Here is a 16,590-nt window from a genome sequence, read left to right on the forward strand (position 1 = left end):
GAATTTGCCTTTTTTTTTCTTATCTTATCGCAAAGCTACTGTTAGGAAAAAGCAGAATTTATTTTATATGCTCCCCGCACAGTTGGTAGATCCACTTACTAGGCCCGCCCTGCGCTCTGGGACAGTTGCTCTGCGACGTCGAGCATCTGCCTATTCGACAGCGGCTGCTTGCTGACGTGAGACATGCATGTGTTGGGATTTGAATTTTGAAATTCGAGAGACGGAGTCAAGATGAATAATGGTGTGCATTCTTTCAGAGAGCAAAACAGACAGAGACAAAAGAAGACACACAATCGAGAGATCAATGTCAAAACCAAATCCCCCAGATTCCATAGTCTGCATTCCACTTTCCGTAGTTGCCAGTTGCTACACCTGCACTGGTTTCGGATTGCTCCAAGTAGCTCTACAAATCTGAGTCAGCTAAAGACAGCCTGTAACCTGCAATCAAGTGTACCGTACATGTACAGCTACATACAAGTGTGGTAGTACTAGTCAGTACTTGCATGTTTTTCTTCTCCTACAGCCACCGTTTCTACTGCACGGGTTTAATGCTGATCTCTAAATCCACCTCGACATCATTGCCATCGCCATCGCCATCGCCATCATCCGCTACCAACTTCAACCTCACGCGCCTGTGCGCCTCACCATGGCTTTTTTCTTGGAGCCACTTCTACCAGTTCCAGAGTCTACGTGATTCTTCAGCCCTTTGTCCGCCACACCCGATTCCCGTCCCGTTGCGTCCCACCAGCCGACCAACCGTTTCTCTACTCTTCAGCTCTCGTTTTAGCTTCCTCTTACTCTCCCCTTCTCCCTGGCTATTAGTTGGCACGCACGTGCTTTTCCAATCCGTCTCCAGCTATGAGTTCTCGACGTTCCTCCTTCCCTCCTCATCGTCTGCGAGACCAAACCAGCTACGCCAGTCGCCACTCCCGCCCTAGCCACAGCAGTACGCTTGAAATCTTGTTCGACCGCCTCTCAGATACTCAGACCTCCGTGACTGCCGCCATTCTCGTCGTCGCCCTTATATATAGTGTGTCAAACACCCCCTTGCGACTCGGAACCCACAGGTTCACCATCCGCCAGTTATACTGGCACCTTGTCGTGGCTCTTACCCCGAGTCTTTTGGTTCAGATCGTCGATCGCTGGCTCAACCCCGAGCTCAATACCATGCCTATGACGTTAACGTTGACCCACGCCAACAAGAGCGATGCGATTTCACGGATCCTTGGCATAGACGGACCCGGCGGGGTCATGGCTTCTGTGACGCAAGCCCGCCGTCGGCTGTCTTCTGTTTCGTCCTCAATAAGGCCGGAAAAGTGCAAGCCTCCTGGTCTAGGCAACTGGGATAATTCATGCTACCAAAACAGTGTGCTCCAGGGTCTTTCTTCGCTGACATCCTTCCCCGAATACTTGTCTGGCTCCCAGCTTGGCCACGGCCCTCCCCCGACATCTGCGACCAAATCTCTGCTTGGCCTTGTAGCAGACTTGAATAGCAGCAGAAATAACGGAACGACACTGTGGACGCCTGCCATTCTCAAGAACATGAACAGTCGTATTCAGCAAGACGCACAGGAATACTTTTCGAAACTCCTTGATGAAATCGACAAGGAGCTATTGAAGACTATCAACAAATCCCATAAGCCTCTTGGCCTGAAGCAAAAGGACGAAAGTGACTCCGAAATTGATAATCGGGCCAAGGCTCGCTCCAGGATTGTCGATGGCTCTGAAATTAGAGCTATAACGGGCTTCAAAAATCCTCTCGAGGGCCTAGTTGCTCAGCGTGTAGCATGTGTACAGTGTGGGCATTCCGAAGGGCTCTCTATGATTCCTTTTATTTGTCTTACTCTCAACCTCGGCACTGAATCGGGCGCATGCGACTTGTATCAACGGCTCGATGCGTACACGAATGTTGAGAGTATCGAAGGAGTTCACTGCGCCAAGTGCACCCTTCTTAAAAATAAAGATGTCATGTCCTCGCTCATCGAAAAGTTTCGCGCTTCTGGAATACCGGAAGATAAACTTGCCAACCACATTGAACGCCTGGCTGCCGTAGAAACTGCACTGGAGGATGATGATTTTGACGACAAGACTCTTAAGGACAAGTGCAAAATATCAGCGCAGAATAAAGTGTCTTCTACCAAAACCAAGCAGATGGTTATTGCTAGGCCGCCGCGAAGTCTTGTTATACACATCAACCGGTCCGTTTTTAATGAGCGCACTTTCATGCTCATGAAGAATGCTGCACCCGTCCGCTTTCCAGTCGACCTGGACCTTGGGCCCTGGTGCATCGGCAGTGCTCCAAGCGCAGGTGTTGATACTAAGAAACAGCTTTTCGACGACGAAGAAGAATGGATAACCAAAGCTGATGCCTCGATGGCTGCAGGCGAATGTGCTACTACAAGGATCACAGGCCCCATATATGAGCTTCGCGCTGTTGTCACGCACCAGGGGCGCCATGATAATGGACACTACATCTGCTACCGCAAACATTCGGGTCTCAATAAGCTTGCCAACCTGGAACAGTCTCAGATAGACGACATTAACCCCGGGGACCAAGACATCGAACTTGAAGACTTGGATAAGACTGCGCTTTTCAACCAGGAGAACTGGTGGCGTCTCAGTGACGAGACTGTTACCAAATGTACTGAGAGTGAGGTTCTAAGTCAAGGTGGCGTCTTCATGCTCTTTTACGACTGTGTCGATGAAGTCCCGGTTCGAACTGCGGCCTTGGAGACTCCCGGAAACACTGAGTCGGAACTAATAGATACTCATACCCCTACTGTTGCCAGCGTCGAGGCATCGGGAGGCGAAGCTGATGATGAGTCGGGAACTAGAGAATCGTCTCAAGATGAACCAGCAGAGTTAGCTGCATAGAGTGAAACCTGACGTCTAGAGTCAAAACCATAAATGGATTGTGGGAGCGGTATATTTCTGGTGTTTTTGCGTTTGGCGTTTGGATGAAGCTACAGCATAGGCATTGGGCGGGAGTTTCTTTTCTTTTCTTCATATGGCGAGGCTTCTCTCCTTTATTTTTTGATTGTCATCTTTAACCATCCAAAGGGAAACATCACCTGTGACATGGAGCAAAGCTCGTCACTAGTTGCACCAACTTCACAGCAATTAGTTGATGAAATGCACTGGAGTTGATTGCTGGAAGGGTTATTGGTTTCTCATCGAGCAGCGTGTGTTTGTTTAGTGATATTAACAAGTGAGCATTTTTCCCCGAGTCAATCTGTGTGTATCAACATCGTTCATGTCTCTGATGATCTCTTGGATGAACTCTCACATGACGATAGTTCGTAACCCTAGTACTGCATGGTTGGGGTGGGTGGCACGTGCCGCGTTGTCCCCACTACGCGTCCAAATGTAGGCTAATTGGGAGCCAGGCGCGTCTGTGATCCCTTTAGCGATGTTTTGTCTAGGTTCTGTTCTTTGTTTACGTGGTGATCACGATCAGAGCGTCTTTTCCACCTCGCTTGTGAGCTTCTCAATGTCTGCTTCAACTGTCCTTTCAGGGCGAAAGTAAGATACGGCTGTTTAGTTTCGCATCCTGCCTGAGAATGGCATCTGGCTGCGTCGTCTCCGAAGGCCTAAACCCTGCGACGTCGGCTTCAGAAACCGCGGTAGCAGCACCTCCGCTAGCGGTGCCGGCAGCCCGTATGGTGGCTACTGTAAATGAAGCCGATAGTCAAGATGTGCTGGCTATGTACGCAGCCGAGTTCTCTTCTTCTGCTGTGAGTCTCTCCTTTCTTTTCGACCGCCCGCCATCCTTGCGTCCATGTCTTTTGCGTATCTCCTCGTTTGCCTAGACTTGTTGCGGTATATGGCGCCCGGCTCATCTGGAGCATGCTGGGGGTTAATCCATGGGGACATGCACTGCAACCTTCTGAATGGGCCGGTGAGGCTACTCTTGAGTGTCTTTGGCGCTGTATACTGTCAGACAGCCGCCACATTCCTTTGCACCAGGTTCTAGGGCGGCTGTGGGCTCAGCAATAAATCGATTGTCGACCACGGCGGCGTTTGGGTCTGTTGTTGTCGACAGCTTCTTCAGCACCAGCATCTGTCGAGTCGAGGGGCATCGTTACGTGTAAGCAGCGATGGAGGACCACATCACGTCACAGTGAGCCTAGTGCATGCTTCTAGCGGCCTGCAACCACTAATTAAAAGTGCACGGTGATGGGCTACGCTAGACCAGGGCCTAAAGCTCACTACAGTGACCACTAACAATTGCTGCTTTTTAGGCCTTCACCAGCGCTACATCGAGCGCCGCCAACAAAGAAAACCTCCAACACGACACCATCACGACAATTTCCACCGACAACAACTCCCCCGCTGCGCCGTCCTTGAATGCCCCCAGTTCGAACAATGGCCATGCGCACGATATAGCTTCAGTAACCGCCGATACCAATGCTCATCGCCTGCCGCATTCTGCTCGACTCCAGGGCGCTCCATCATTGCCGCCGTCACATCTCAACTCAGACTCGCCGCAAACAGCTGCTGGCGCCATGGATAACTCCCAGGAAATGACTCAGCCCAACGACGGCCGCGACTACGAGGCCACAGCTGAAGATGACTCGCTCGGTGATTTTGGCAACGAGTCGTTGGTGAAGGGTGACCGCGGTGCTGTGGACTTTGGCCTGGATGCTTGCATTGATAGCGACAATGGCCATGAGACCATGTCAGATCCACTGTCACCTATTGCTGACATCGGCCTAGTATTGACGCGGGGCAACTGGCGCTCCGTCGAGACACCCTCCCAGCGAAACTCACTTGGTTTTGGGACAACGCCCTTTCGCCGCCGGCCATTTGGAGATCCTGTTACGCCCATGACCAACAATAACCCCTTCGCCAACATGAACCTCCAGCAGAGCGAAATGCGGCCATCGCAGCTATTCCTAGGCTCTGATCCCCAGCTGCCCTCTGCCGTTAAGATGAATAGTCCCACATCGTCCCGACCTTCCCCAGTGGACTTCAACAACTCACCTGCGCCCATATGCCAGTCGTCTCCTACACAGCTTCGCAGGCGCGCGCCTCTTCAACAACCATTCGCCGAAACTTTCCCATCACCCTTGCCAGCCCTGGCGATCAATCAAAAGACTCTCGACGCAGAAAATGAAGTCGATGTGATTCCCGGGTCGCCGATTGAAACGCCCAGAGTTCATGTCCCTATGCGACGGCACCACTCCTCCTATGAGGCACGAGATTCGCCGCTGGTCCAGACTCTTAAGCGCAAGGCTGGTAACGCGAACGCTATTTCAGACGATTCAGACTTTGAGGGCGAACGTGCTACGAGCGGGCGCAACCTAGCTGCTCGAAAGCGCAGGAAAGCAGATCAAGAGCTAGAACGTATCAGCGTGTCGAACACTACGACTGGGCCTGCATCTACCTCTGGGTCTGGCTCAGTGAACAGCACTGACAAGCTACCATCACATACTGCCCCATCGTTGCCGATACAGAGGCGGACTGTAGCTGCCTCAGAAGCAGCCATGATACCAGACTCAGATGAAGTTGGTCCCGTAATAGCAAACTCCCAACTCTCTGTTGCATCTGATACTATCATCAAAGCTAGTGTTGAGCCTACATCTACAACTACCTCAGCTGCCACTACAGCACAACAGCAGAAAGAAACGCTGCTCCGAGATACGGTGCCTGAGACTAGCCCGCCACCGACTGGTCAGTCAACAACGCAGCCCGTCCCCTCACCATCGGTTGATACGGCAGAGAACGACATTGAGACTGCCGATGAAGCTGAAAATGAGGAAGAACCCAAATCTGCGCCCCCCCATAAATCACCTGAACAAAGACCATCCAGGCCTGGCATGCATTCTGATGATGAACCTTTGTTTACCCGTTTGAAACTCCCCCTCACGAAACCAAGCGCAAGCACTTCTATGCGCTCACTCAAGAGTCCAACAGTATCACCCCTTACCAGTGCCGGGGATCATATACCAGACACTCAGGTCCCATCTTCAAGTCCAACAAGACGAACATTTACCATGTCAAGAGAAAACATTGAGTCGGCGCCTGTTGAACAAGAACGCCCTTCCGATTTAGAACCCAGTGATGGTAGGGCTCTAGAGGCACTACCGGATACCACCAAAAAGAGTAATCCAGACACCGATGTATTTGGGACACCGAAATTGTCCAAGAAGATCCAGAGCACATACTCTCGGCGGAACTCTAAACCCAAGCCCCCACCCAAAGTTACGCCGGTTCCACCCCCAATTTTATCTGTCGATATTTTTGTCACGAATAAGTCTACATCTACAAAGGTATCCAAGCCTACACGCAAGCGTCAAAGGAACATCAAAGCCAAAGAGAACGAGGCTTCGAAGTTGAAGTCCACCTTGGAAGCGACTCCAGAGCCAAGTGCGCCAGCAGGCACTGAAGACACACCACCACGGCTGCCACCTAAACGACCCAGAGGTAAAGCTAATCGCGTTGTTGAAACGTCAGAGCCGCCGGAAGATAAAAAGCCGGAAAAGCCATCCTCGACGGCTTCGAAACCTAGAAAAAGCAGTACAGCTGCTAGACTGCGAACACAATCTCCAGCAGGATCGGACCGACGATCAATGACACCCCATTCTGAAGCTGCAGACACTACAAGTACTAGAAACTCTCCTGTAGGCAAAAAAAGGCGGGCCTCGGTGCGTTCCCGTGCAAGTCTCCAACAGCGAGAGCCCTCCACCAAGTCTCAGCCAGCACCCAAACAGAACAAGAAGAAACCCGCTGCTCGCAAAAGCGCCGTTTCACGGAGAACAGCCAAAGACTCTTCAGACGATGAGCTCCTTCAAACGCCACCGGAAATTGAAGACAGCACAATCGGTGTGCCAACACCAGTGACAGAGCCTCATGTAGCTCGCAGAACAGATACTAGTTCAAAGAGATCAAGCAAAGGATGGGCCTACCTTCCTGTCGAGGAAAATAGCGAAGGATTATTCTCTAATATGGTCTTTGCTCTGACCTTTCAGTCTCGCGAGCTTGTTTCTCCTGCCTACGAGTATGAGCGTCGGGTACGCATCAACAAGGACATTGAGAAGAAGCTTATGGCTGCAGGCGGGCGCGTCCTCGAGAGCGGGTTCGAGGAGATGTTTCACAAGGCTTCTACAGGCACGGAGCCCAGTAACACAGACGTACTACAAACACCGTTGGCCCTGACCGAGGCGGCAAAGAAACATGGCTTCACAGCTGTCATTGCCGATGGCTATTCGCGAAAGGTCAAATATATGCAGGCGCTTGCCTTGGGGATACCGTGTATTACATACCATTGGGTTGAAGAATGCATCCGCAAAAATGATATCGTGGCGTGGCAGCCATTCCTCCTAACATCTGGCGCCTCAATCTGCTTTGACAATGCCATGATGTCACGCACGTTGCATCCATTTTCTCCAGCCGAGGCCATGCTCAGTGAAATGATAGAGCACCGTCCCCGATTTCTTGCCGGTCAACGCATTCTCTTCGTAATAAAGCGATCACGCGACGAGGAAAAGAAGAGATTCTATCTCTTCCTGATGCATGTTCTTGGCGCCACTGTATCCCGCGCACTATCTGTCACCGAGGCGCGGGCCAGTCTAGCCAACGCTGAAGCATGCAAAGAGCCCTTCGACTGGCTCTACCTCGACGAGCCAATGGGGAACGCCGCCGAGCTTCTCGAGGCAGGTGGTGCAGGTAGGGCTGGCTCCCGCACCAAGGGTGGCGCGGCCGCGCGGAAGAAAAAACGCGAGAGCACGGTAGATACCGAGAGCGAGGCAGAGGCGGCCCTGGTAGCAGGACTGCCAAACAAGCTCCGGCTGATGAGTAACGAACTGGTTGTGCAGAGCCTCATCCGCGGCGACATGATTGACGTCGAGACGTGGGCGAGCGTGAATACAAGTGCGGGAAGCGCCGGCAAAAGACGGTAACGACAGTGCACGATATTTGCCACTTACTATCATTGTTTTTTTCTTTTCCTTAAGTCGTGATGGGTTTGATGTGTAATTTTGATTAGCGGGTGCCCCTCCGGATGGAGTGAGAGCGGTATTGCTTTTAGAATTTAATTCTCTGTTTTTAGACCGGAAGATAGATGCTTAGCATCAGCTGGGCTGTCTCCTCTGGATTACATAATGTCTATCAAACTAAATTTCATCTCGATCCCTTGCTCCCCTTTCTAGGCTTGCTCGCTCTTTTCGCCATCTGTAAAGTACTCAAACTCATCCGGCACTGGTGCCGCTATACGATTCTTCCTCTTCTTTGGCTTGGTCCCAGAAGAGCTTCCTCCGGCAGCCCATTTCTCTTTTCTTTTTTGCGCCTCCAACATGGCCTCGACACGCCCCTCTTCTGTGCCGAGCAATGACGTCATCCACTGCGCCCACTCCCAAGGCATCTCGGGCCCACCCGGCTGGGAGTTGAAGTATTCCCAGCCCATAATGCCGCCAAAAGTCGGGAACACCTCTGCGAGTTGGATAACACTGGCCGCCAGATTCTCCATCTCGACGAAGCCAGCGCCGTTGTTGGGGCTCGTCACCGTTCCCGCCACGACGCGCTCCGGCCGCCAGCCACGGCCAATGATGTTGGCGTACTGCATGGGTTCCGCCAGCGTGCCCCAGCCGCAATAGAACTGCGCGTTGTACCAGGCAATCTCGCGCCCGCGTGCCGCCTCCAGCTGCGCATAGCTGAAGCCGCTAAGGTTTGCGCGCGGGTCGACCAGCGCGGGGGCCACGGGGGCCAGCGTCAGGATAAAGTCAGGCCCAAAGTCGGCGCGAAGCCGGTCGATCAACCGGATAATGCCCTGTAGCGAGGTGGGCTCCTCGACGTCCAAGTCCAGCCCGTCGAGCCGCTTGGCGCGGATGAAGGCGGCTAGGGGCTGGTAGAAGGCTTCGAAGCCGGCACAGGCGTTGTTGTCGCTAGGCTTGTCGACGGCGTCGCTGCAAAGTCGCGCGTATGTGCCTTTGGCGGCGCCGCCAAGCATGCCGAGCACCTTGGTTCCCGAAGCCTGGAGGAGGGCGCATTCGCGCCAGAGAGGGTCGTAGCGGGGGTGCGCGGGGGGATGGTCGTTGAGGGTCAGCTCCCCGGGAAATTCATTGACGTGGATTGCTGCCACAATCAAGTGTGTGACGAAGATCCCGGGAGTAGATACGAGGGGTTTAAGAGAGACATAGCGGTCCTGGTGGTATTGCGTCTGGTGGTAGACGACAACACGGGGTGTCTTGGGGGCAGGGGGAAAGGCGGACATGGGGAAGATGCAAGAAGCGGCTGCTGGATGACGATGCTTGGGCGTAAAGATTTGAGGGAAGATTGGAACACACAAAGTGGCTTTCTGGACGTCTCTTCTCGATTTATATTAGTGCACACGCTTTTAACATACTTGGACTAACCCCTTGAGGCTGGTTGTCTATAGGAGCCCCAGTGTGTAACCCTGCACTCAAAGACCCCAATACTCTAACCCTGAACCATATTCACGCGCCCCACTTAAAGAACCCCATGGAACAGTTATGCCTGTGCTTGTGTAATCCAAAACTTCAACGTCTTTGTGTGCCGACTTCTTTGTTTCGATAAGTTCGTGTCTCGCTGAAAAGGTTTCATAGAGGGCTGACTCAACTCATATATCACCAGATTTCATGGCACGTAAAGAATGAGACAGTTGTTGTAAGGACAGCCATGAGGGACATGATTTGCTCACTCAGGTATACGGCACAAAGGAGATGGCGGCATATATATGAGCAGCCACGGCGACATTTGAGATGATGAGTAGAGGGTTGATACTTGTTACTATCAGATACCAACGAGTAGTTCTTCAGTTGAATACAGCTTTTTTACGTTTACTCTAACAACCATCAGCCTTCACCACGTTCGTCAAGATGTGCGAAATCACCACCGTGGCTGTGCCATGCATACAGTGCAACAAAGACACTGCCCACAAAACATTCACTGTCAGCTGCAAAAACAGTCTATGCGACCGTTTTCGCGACAAGCTAAAGCAGCAGCCCATGTTCCCGACCTGCGACAACTGCTTCATCTCGTTAAAGAGGAGCTCCACCAAACCAGGATGCCAAGGTCTGTATGCGACCCTGTTCGAAACCGAGGTCGACACTTTGATTGAAAGCATTCCAGTCAAGTACAAGGCCCGTTTAGCGAGTAGTGAAAACGATAAGAAACACGATACGCCCCTGGAGAAACGTGAAAGGTATGCCGATGCAATCTTTGGGTCGGTAAAGGTAAGCCCACCGAGCAATGTTATTTGTGAGCTAGATCCCGAGAGTCAAGTGCAGAAGCTTTGTCATGCCGTTCTAGACATGAAGCTTAGCAGTGCTAATTCAAAGGACATGTTCAATGCCTGGGTTGCTGACATTAGCGACATTGTACCAGCTTCGGCACTTTCTTCTAACAATATTGATCTAGCCGAAGATGTCGACCGTTGGGAGGACATTCTCGACAGCGACGATGACGATGACTGGGAGTCCAGCACCAATTCCTCCGTATACTCTGAGCCGCTTGAAGATGTAGCTAGCGAGAACAACTGCGATAGTGAAAAAAAGGTAGGCAAGTATCCCTCTAGTCTCGCATCTCCCGAGTTTGTCCAGCACATGACTCCCTATTGCCGTCGTTTCTACCTGGAAACTTTACTACAGGACCCTGAATTCTCAGCTCAACACTCTGAGCTCAGCACACTCCTGGCCGAAAACCAAGAGGTCCAGATGATTATCAGATTGGAGCAGTATCAGGAGAAGATTTACCAGGCCAGATACCACCAGCAGACAGCCAAGGATGCTCTTCTGCGAATCACGATGGAGGGCCTGGACAAAGTGCTTACGACCAACGCAGACGTAAAGACACAGCACAGCATCTTGACCCTCGGCAAATACAGCCAGAAAGCAAAAGCAGATAAAGCAAATGCCATTGTATCGCTGCTTTTTGGTCTGGAGGGAGCGGCTGCCGACGACCTGAGCGACAGCCAGTCCCAGGACAGCAAAGCCAACTCAAACCGTACGTCCAGATACAGCTTTTATTCGCAGTCCGGCTAGCGCGGGTCTCGGCAAGCCTGGACTACGGGCTTTAATGCAGACTTCCTTCGGTTGGAAAAAAAGACTAGTTACATAACTATGTACTTGTACTTGCATTCCAGGCTCGGCATGTCCTGGGCCCCCAATGCACCATTGGCTTTGTGCCTCTTTTTTTTTTTTCTAGGATTGTTTTTAATTGTTTCTACTTGTCAATATTCCATCTGACTAACTAGTGATTGTTCTTTTGTTGATTGGATCGAATATTGTGTTTGACACATAAGAAAAGCTGTTTGTTAGGCTGTGTTGATCATTGGCCAAAGTCGGTTATGCATGTGAGAAGTTGATGGGGGAGCTAAAAATAACCACGTTGGGTTATGCCTAGATTTCCTTGCGCGTGTATTTCTGTGGTTTTGTTGCTTGAGCTTAAACGAGTGAACATGGGCTAGTATGAAGATAGAACTTTATTCTCTTTCTCTTGGACAGCTTAAAAATCACCGGATCAGTATTATTTTGACAGGTCAACACACGATAACTCTAGTGCTGCATGTTCTTTCAAATCCCTTTCAGACATTGATTTTTCCTTGGCAGCCACATTTGCGTAGGCTTCATTGACGACTTTCTTTTTCCACCATATTTTATCACATACAACCAACCATGGCCTGTGGAGAATGTGGAGTTCGGTCCCGTCCTTCCGGCAGTCGTATGCCGAGTATCCCTGAGATTTTTGGTATCACTGGTCGTTCCTCGCCTCAACTATCCGACCCTATCAATCACACCAAGATTAATAAGAATGGCTGAGCGAAGCTTATACTCGATCGAGTGTCCCTGTAATGTAGTATGTGTGTGGTAATAACTGTGCCAAAATAAACTGTCGTAAAGACTAGTTTTTTGCTGCGCAGAGCAGGTCCTAAAAACAGCCTCAGTCGAGTATTGTCAGCCTTGATTAGCCAGTTGCGACTGGAATCTGCTGAGGCACGTATAATATAGCGAGTGTTTCCACTTCATGCTTAGTCTCATCTTGCTTTACCCCTGGGCGGACTCTGGTTTGCTAAAGAGGCTCAGGGTTAGCGATGTGACCCTGATTACGTGACATGTGTACAGCTGTACACATGGCGGACCGGAAGCTTAGAAGCAACTGCTATTTTTGCGGCTCGCCTCGACATCTCGAACAAGGCATGTACACAGGTCTTCTCTGGAAGGCGCACGTACAACCGTACAACGGAGCCAATTTTCTGGAAGGATTCCTCTTGCAGCCATATTCATGATAAGAACTTTTCAGGTCCTTATCGGGCGTCCGGGGGGCGCAAGCTAACTAATACGTAGTCACTTTTTTTTTCTTGCATTGTATTTGGCGGTCTTGATGCTCATTTCGGCATCAAGTTTGGCGCAACCTCAGAGAACAAAAAAAGAAACGTCTGAGCCCGGCATGATTCCTTCGTTTCCCGACTATACGGGCCCCTACCAAGTCGGCTCTATCGACATTGAAGTGCCGGTTTTAGAGCTACAGGCTCCCTCTTCTACCCCTTCCGAGACTTCCGATATCCACACCGTTCTTGTCCGCGTCTTCTATCCTGCGACTCCCGAGCCACAAGACTGCAAAGTCCGCTGGTTGCCGTCTCCGCAACGACAGAGCGTCTCAGCCTATGCGCGCTTCATCGGTCTGGGCTCGGCTGTCGCAAGTGTTGTTTCGTATGTTACACCCTCGCCAGGCCCTTTAAACTGTCAAATCCACCGGCAGTCTTGGCTAACTCACAGACTAGATATCTCCCTCGACACACACACTACGCCAAGATCCCCGCTTACAAGAATGCGCCGCCCTTTGCGTCGCCTGCCGCCGCCAACGGCCGCTGGCCCACGGCAATCTTCTCGCATGGTCTAGCGGGCTGCCGCAACTCCTATTCGTACATTGCCGGGTCGCTGGCCTCCCACGGTGTTGTCGTGTTTTGCCCCGAGCACCGCGACGGCAGCGCAATTCTCACCATGATGCGCAGCCCCAGCACCAGTCACAAATCAAAGCGTTTCTCGTCCTGGCGCAATGCTGCACAGATGCGGCCATACCTCGATATAGGGCACGAGGTCACAGCTGAGACCTTCAAAGCCCGGCACAAACAACTCAAAATCCGTCTCTGGGAGCTGGGGCTGGTGCATTCGCTCATCATGGCAGTGGATCGCGGGGATAAGCTCACAAACTTGAAGACAACAGCTCGGGGCTTGGGGCAGCTTGCGGGGATAATGGACGTTCATAGACCAGGGAAAATGATTTTTATGGGCCATAGTTTCGGAGCTGCATCCATGGTCCAGTTCACCAAGAGCGTATACTATGCCGACTCTGCAACACTCAAGGGCCTGGCAAGCCCACTTTTTACTCCGCGTCGCGACTCGGATCTCTGCACTCAAGTTACTCACGAAAATGTTATAATCCTACTAGATATGTGGTGCATGCCGCTCTTTGACCCGTCTACAACGCTGCTCCTGGAGCTTCCCCTGCCGGCCTACGACAATGTACCAGGCGCCCCAGGCGGCAGGGCCGTTCTGGCCATTGAGTCTGAGCAGTTTGTCAAGTGGAACGAGCATTTCCACGCCACGGCGCGAGTCATTTCGAAGCAGCCGGGCCAGCGGGTTGTGGCACGCGAACACCTTGTCAACAGCGCAACCGGCGATTCTTTGGAGCCGGCACGCTTCTTCTGGGTCCGTGGCTCGGCGCACATGAACCAGTCCGACTTTTGCGTGCTATTTCCGTGGATGACTAAGAAGATGTTCAAGGCAGGTCACCCTGAGCAGGTGCTGCGGCTGAATCTCCGGGCGCAGCTTCAGATGCTTCGAGACAACAGCGTGATTGTTGCCGAGACATCAGTAAATGATTGCGTCGACGACGGCGGTGAGGGTTGTGGCAGTGAGCGTGAAAACAGCCAAAGATCAGGAAACTCGCCCTCGTTGCCGCCAAACTTCAAGCCAGGGCATGAAAATAAGCGTGCTCGCTTATCCCACGATAAACTCATCTTTGAATCGCCAGACACCATCAAGGCGTGGGCTCGTGTCGATATTTTTGGAATGGGGGCTGAGAGTCCGGCTTTTGGGTGGAATATTGACGCTACAGCATCCAGCAACGTCAGTGCTGAGGAGACAGCTGCAGCAACAACTACAGCAGGTCTTAGCAATCAAAGACAGCCAGAGCCAGGGATCAGGGAGAACTCGCAGGAAACTTTGGCTCAGGAGATTGTAGTTTGAGTTGAATGTTCCTGAAAGAAGGAAGAGTGGATCAATGTTAGGGTTATACATGTCATCCCAAAGGACCAACTTACAGACTGACCGGGGTTAGATAAATTGACATCCTGACGTCAAGAAGAGAGAGAAGCCAATGCACAGACTTGATAATGCGGTACCCCGGTGGCCGTTCCTGTACCACACCCACACAAACATAAGGACGCGTACAAGCCCAGCAAACAACGGAAAAGCACAAGCACAATCGTCCCGGAAGACTGCTGGACTCACAAGGGAGAAGTCGAAATTATGATTTGGCTTCCAAGGCAAAAACCTGAGTCAATATGATTGTGATCCAATACCAAGCTTTTGGCCAAGACTACTCCTGCTTATCAAGCTTTATTGTACGAGTAGTTAGTTGACTAGTTAACCAACCAGCAATGAAACAAGGATAAAAAGAGGCGTGCAGCTTGGAGCAAGATCGTCGTGGCCCATGATAGGGGCTTGAACAAACACGAAAGGAAGGTAAAAGTCAAAACATGGGGCAGATGGCACTGCGCGTTTGCAGAGAAGCTGTGATTTGTTTGGGAGCTGGCTGTGCTCAACTAGTCAGCCCTTTTGCTTGATGAAAGCATCGGCTGCGCAGGAGTTTTGCCACCCAGCCGTGTGTGTCCTGGGCGCTGAACAAGACCGGCGCATAGTTGGTTACTGGTACCAGGCGTAGCATCTCTAGCCGTGGCCACAACTACCCGTAGCTTGTGACTGTGTGCTTTTCTGGCTGTAGCTCTTGTCCTTTCTCCCTTGCATGTTGGCCTTGTTTGCCGTGTTCTCCCATGAAGTATAAGACGAGCAGGTTGCAACACGGATGCAGCGACAGGCCGTGCTGAGTCGTTGGGAGGGAAGAAATCAAAAACTGCCCGCGGCATGCAGGGTCAGCCAGCCCAGCTAGCTAGGGCCACCTTGGCGGAGTCACGGTTCTAGGTCACACCTGTGCGACGGGCTACACGGCAGTCTTGGAGATGAGTCGAGTCGAGTCGGGTCGAGGCCAAGCTTCAGACACGATGCTAGTTGCTGTACGACGTGGATGACGCTAGACCAGAATTTGATAAATGTATACATGGACACACACAAAAGCATGCAGTTGGTTCCAAGCGCGGACAGTAAAGCTTGGGCTCTAGTGGTGACACCAACACACGCAGCGTATCACAGGCAAAGTTCTACTGCGCGCGTCCAAGGCGCAATGCCACTTGCGTCCCACGGCCGCGCCAACTGAGCACGAAGAAAAGAAAACATGCCCACAGAACATCACAGGGCACATTGGCGGCGTCTTTGGGCGGCTGACAGAGCCAGGCTGGCTCGGGAAGCGGGGAGACGCTAGCCACGACAGAGGGAGCCCGTCAAGCTTGAAGAGGCACGCGACCAAAAAAATGTAGCACATACTATAGGGTAGACACCCAACAGAAGGCTAGGCCAAAAGGGCTCGGGAGGGCAGGCGAGCCCTGTAAACGGCAATCGTAGCGAGCAATCATCAAAGTTATTGTCTGCTGAAAGAGTTGTCGTTGGATTGTATGCATGTATCGAGACACGGCGAGAAGGGGAAGGGGGGCTCTTTCCAAGGACGACATGTATCAGTCCAAAGTACCTGTGTATATTTCTCCGATGAACAATGGCCCGTGTTTTGTGGATCCCCAATCGACGACTGCGGTAGTCTGCCCAATACCCTGGAAGACGCCAAGACCAAGAAAAGAAATGCCAAGTCCCTTTCTGGCAACAGGCCCTGGTCGCCTTCCCGCCTGGAGATAGAGAGAGCAGGGCAGGGACGAGAAGTGGAGATTCTCTCCGCCCCGCTGCGACTGTTTCGTTCGTTTGTCTCCCAAGAGAAAGGGCAACTGCAAAAGTGAGAAGGTTCCGGCCAGCCAGAGAGACAATACAATGACAGGGCTCTGCCCCCATCGATCGCGGCAGTGAAACGGGGTAGTGGTGGGATAGCCACCGAGATGACACAGGGCACACAATAAGACAAAGAATAGAACAGCGCCAACAAAGCCAGAGCAATGTATTTTGAGAGTTCCGCTGCTAGTGCGCTGCGTGCGTGTGTGCGTGCTGAGGGCGGGCTGCTCAGAATCGGCAACTTCGGTTTGCCACTACTCACAGCATGGACTGTCGGCTGGCCAGTGGCTTCCTATTCTTAGTTGGCTCCAATGATGGGCGGTAGTTGGGGGCTCGGGAGAGGAGAGGGGGGGTGGAGGGCAGAGATAGGGAGGGAGGGAAGGCACTTGCGCGGAGTAGTTGCTCCTTGCTTGCGCACCTGCCCTAGTATTAGCACCCGCTGCTGCACGCACTTGCACGCAATTGTACACAATCGCACTTGCACTTGCACTTGCACCCGCACATACCTGCAGCGTTAAAG

The 16,590-nt window shown here is 52.0% G+C and overlaps 5 protein-coding genes across 5 annotated transcripts; 4 read left to right on the forward strand and 1 right to left on the reverse strand.

Annotated features, from left to right (window-relative positions):
• Positions 1-858: 858 nt before the first annotated feature.
• BROUX77_000392 (uncharacterized protein) lies at positions 859-2,874 on the forward strand (the record flags this gene model as incomplete). Its single annotated transcript, XM_073748622.1, has 1 exon — positions 859-2,874. One exon carries the CDS (start codon positions 859-861, stop codon positions 2,872-2,874), a length of 2,016 nt encoding a protein of 671 aa, XP_073608629.1.
• Positions 2,875-3,560: 686 nt separating this feature from the next.
• On the forward strand, positions 3,561-7,901 carry BROUX77_000393 (uncharacterized protein; the record flags this gene model as incomplete). Its single annotated transcript, XM_073748633.1, has 2 exons — positions 3,561-3,734; positions 4,242-7,901. 2 exons carry the CDS (start codon positions 3,561-3,563, stop codon positions 7,899-7,901), a joined length of 3,834 nt encoding a protein of 1,277 aa, XP_073608630.1.
• Positions 7,902-8,146: 245 nt separating this feature from the next.
• On the reverse strand, positions 8,147-9,211 carry BROUX77_000394 (uncharacterized protein; the record flags this gene model as incomplete). Its single annotated transcript, XM_073748644.1, has 1 exon — positions 8,147-9,211. One exon carries the CDS (start codon positions 9,209-9,211, stop codon positions 8,147-8,149), a length of 1,065 nt encoding a protein of 354 aa, XP_073608631.1.
• Positions 9,212-9,836: 625 nt separating this feature from the next.
• BROUX77_000395 (uncharacterized protein) lies at positions 9,837-11,000 on the forward strand (the record flags this gene model as incomplete). The annotated part of the gene is made up of 1 exon (XM_073748655.1): positions 9,837-11,000. One exon carries the CDS (start codon positions 9,837-9,839, stop codon positions 10,998-11,000), a length of 1,164 nt encoding a protein of 387 aa, XP_073608632.1.
• A 1,405-nt stretch (positions 11,001-12,405) lies between these two features.
• On the forward strand, positions 12,406-14,207 carry BROUX77_000396 (uncharacterized protein; the record flags this gene model as incomplete). Its single annotated transcript, XM_073748666.1, has 2 exons — positions 12,406-12,668; positions 12,740-14,207. The coding sequence occupies 2 exons, from the start codon at positions 12,406-12,408 to the stop codon at positions 14,205-14,207; spliced, it is 1,731 nt and encodes a 576-aa protein (XP_073608633.1).
• Between the last annotated feature and the right edge of the window lie 2,383 nt (positions 14,208-16,590).

This window comes from Berkeleyomyces rouxiae (genome assembly GCF_048999995.1).
Source record: "Berkeleyomyces rouxiae strain 22BRR77 chromosome Unknown BrBRR77_ptg000001l, whole genome shotgun sequence".
In the NCBI taxonomy this organism is placed as follows: domain Eukaryota; kingdom Fungi; phylum Ascomycota; class Sordariomycetes; order Microascales; family Ceratocystidaceae; genus Berkeleyomyces; species Berkeleyomyces rouxiae.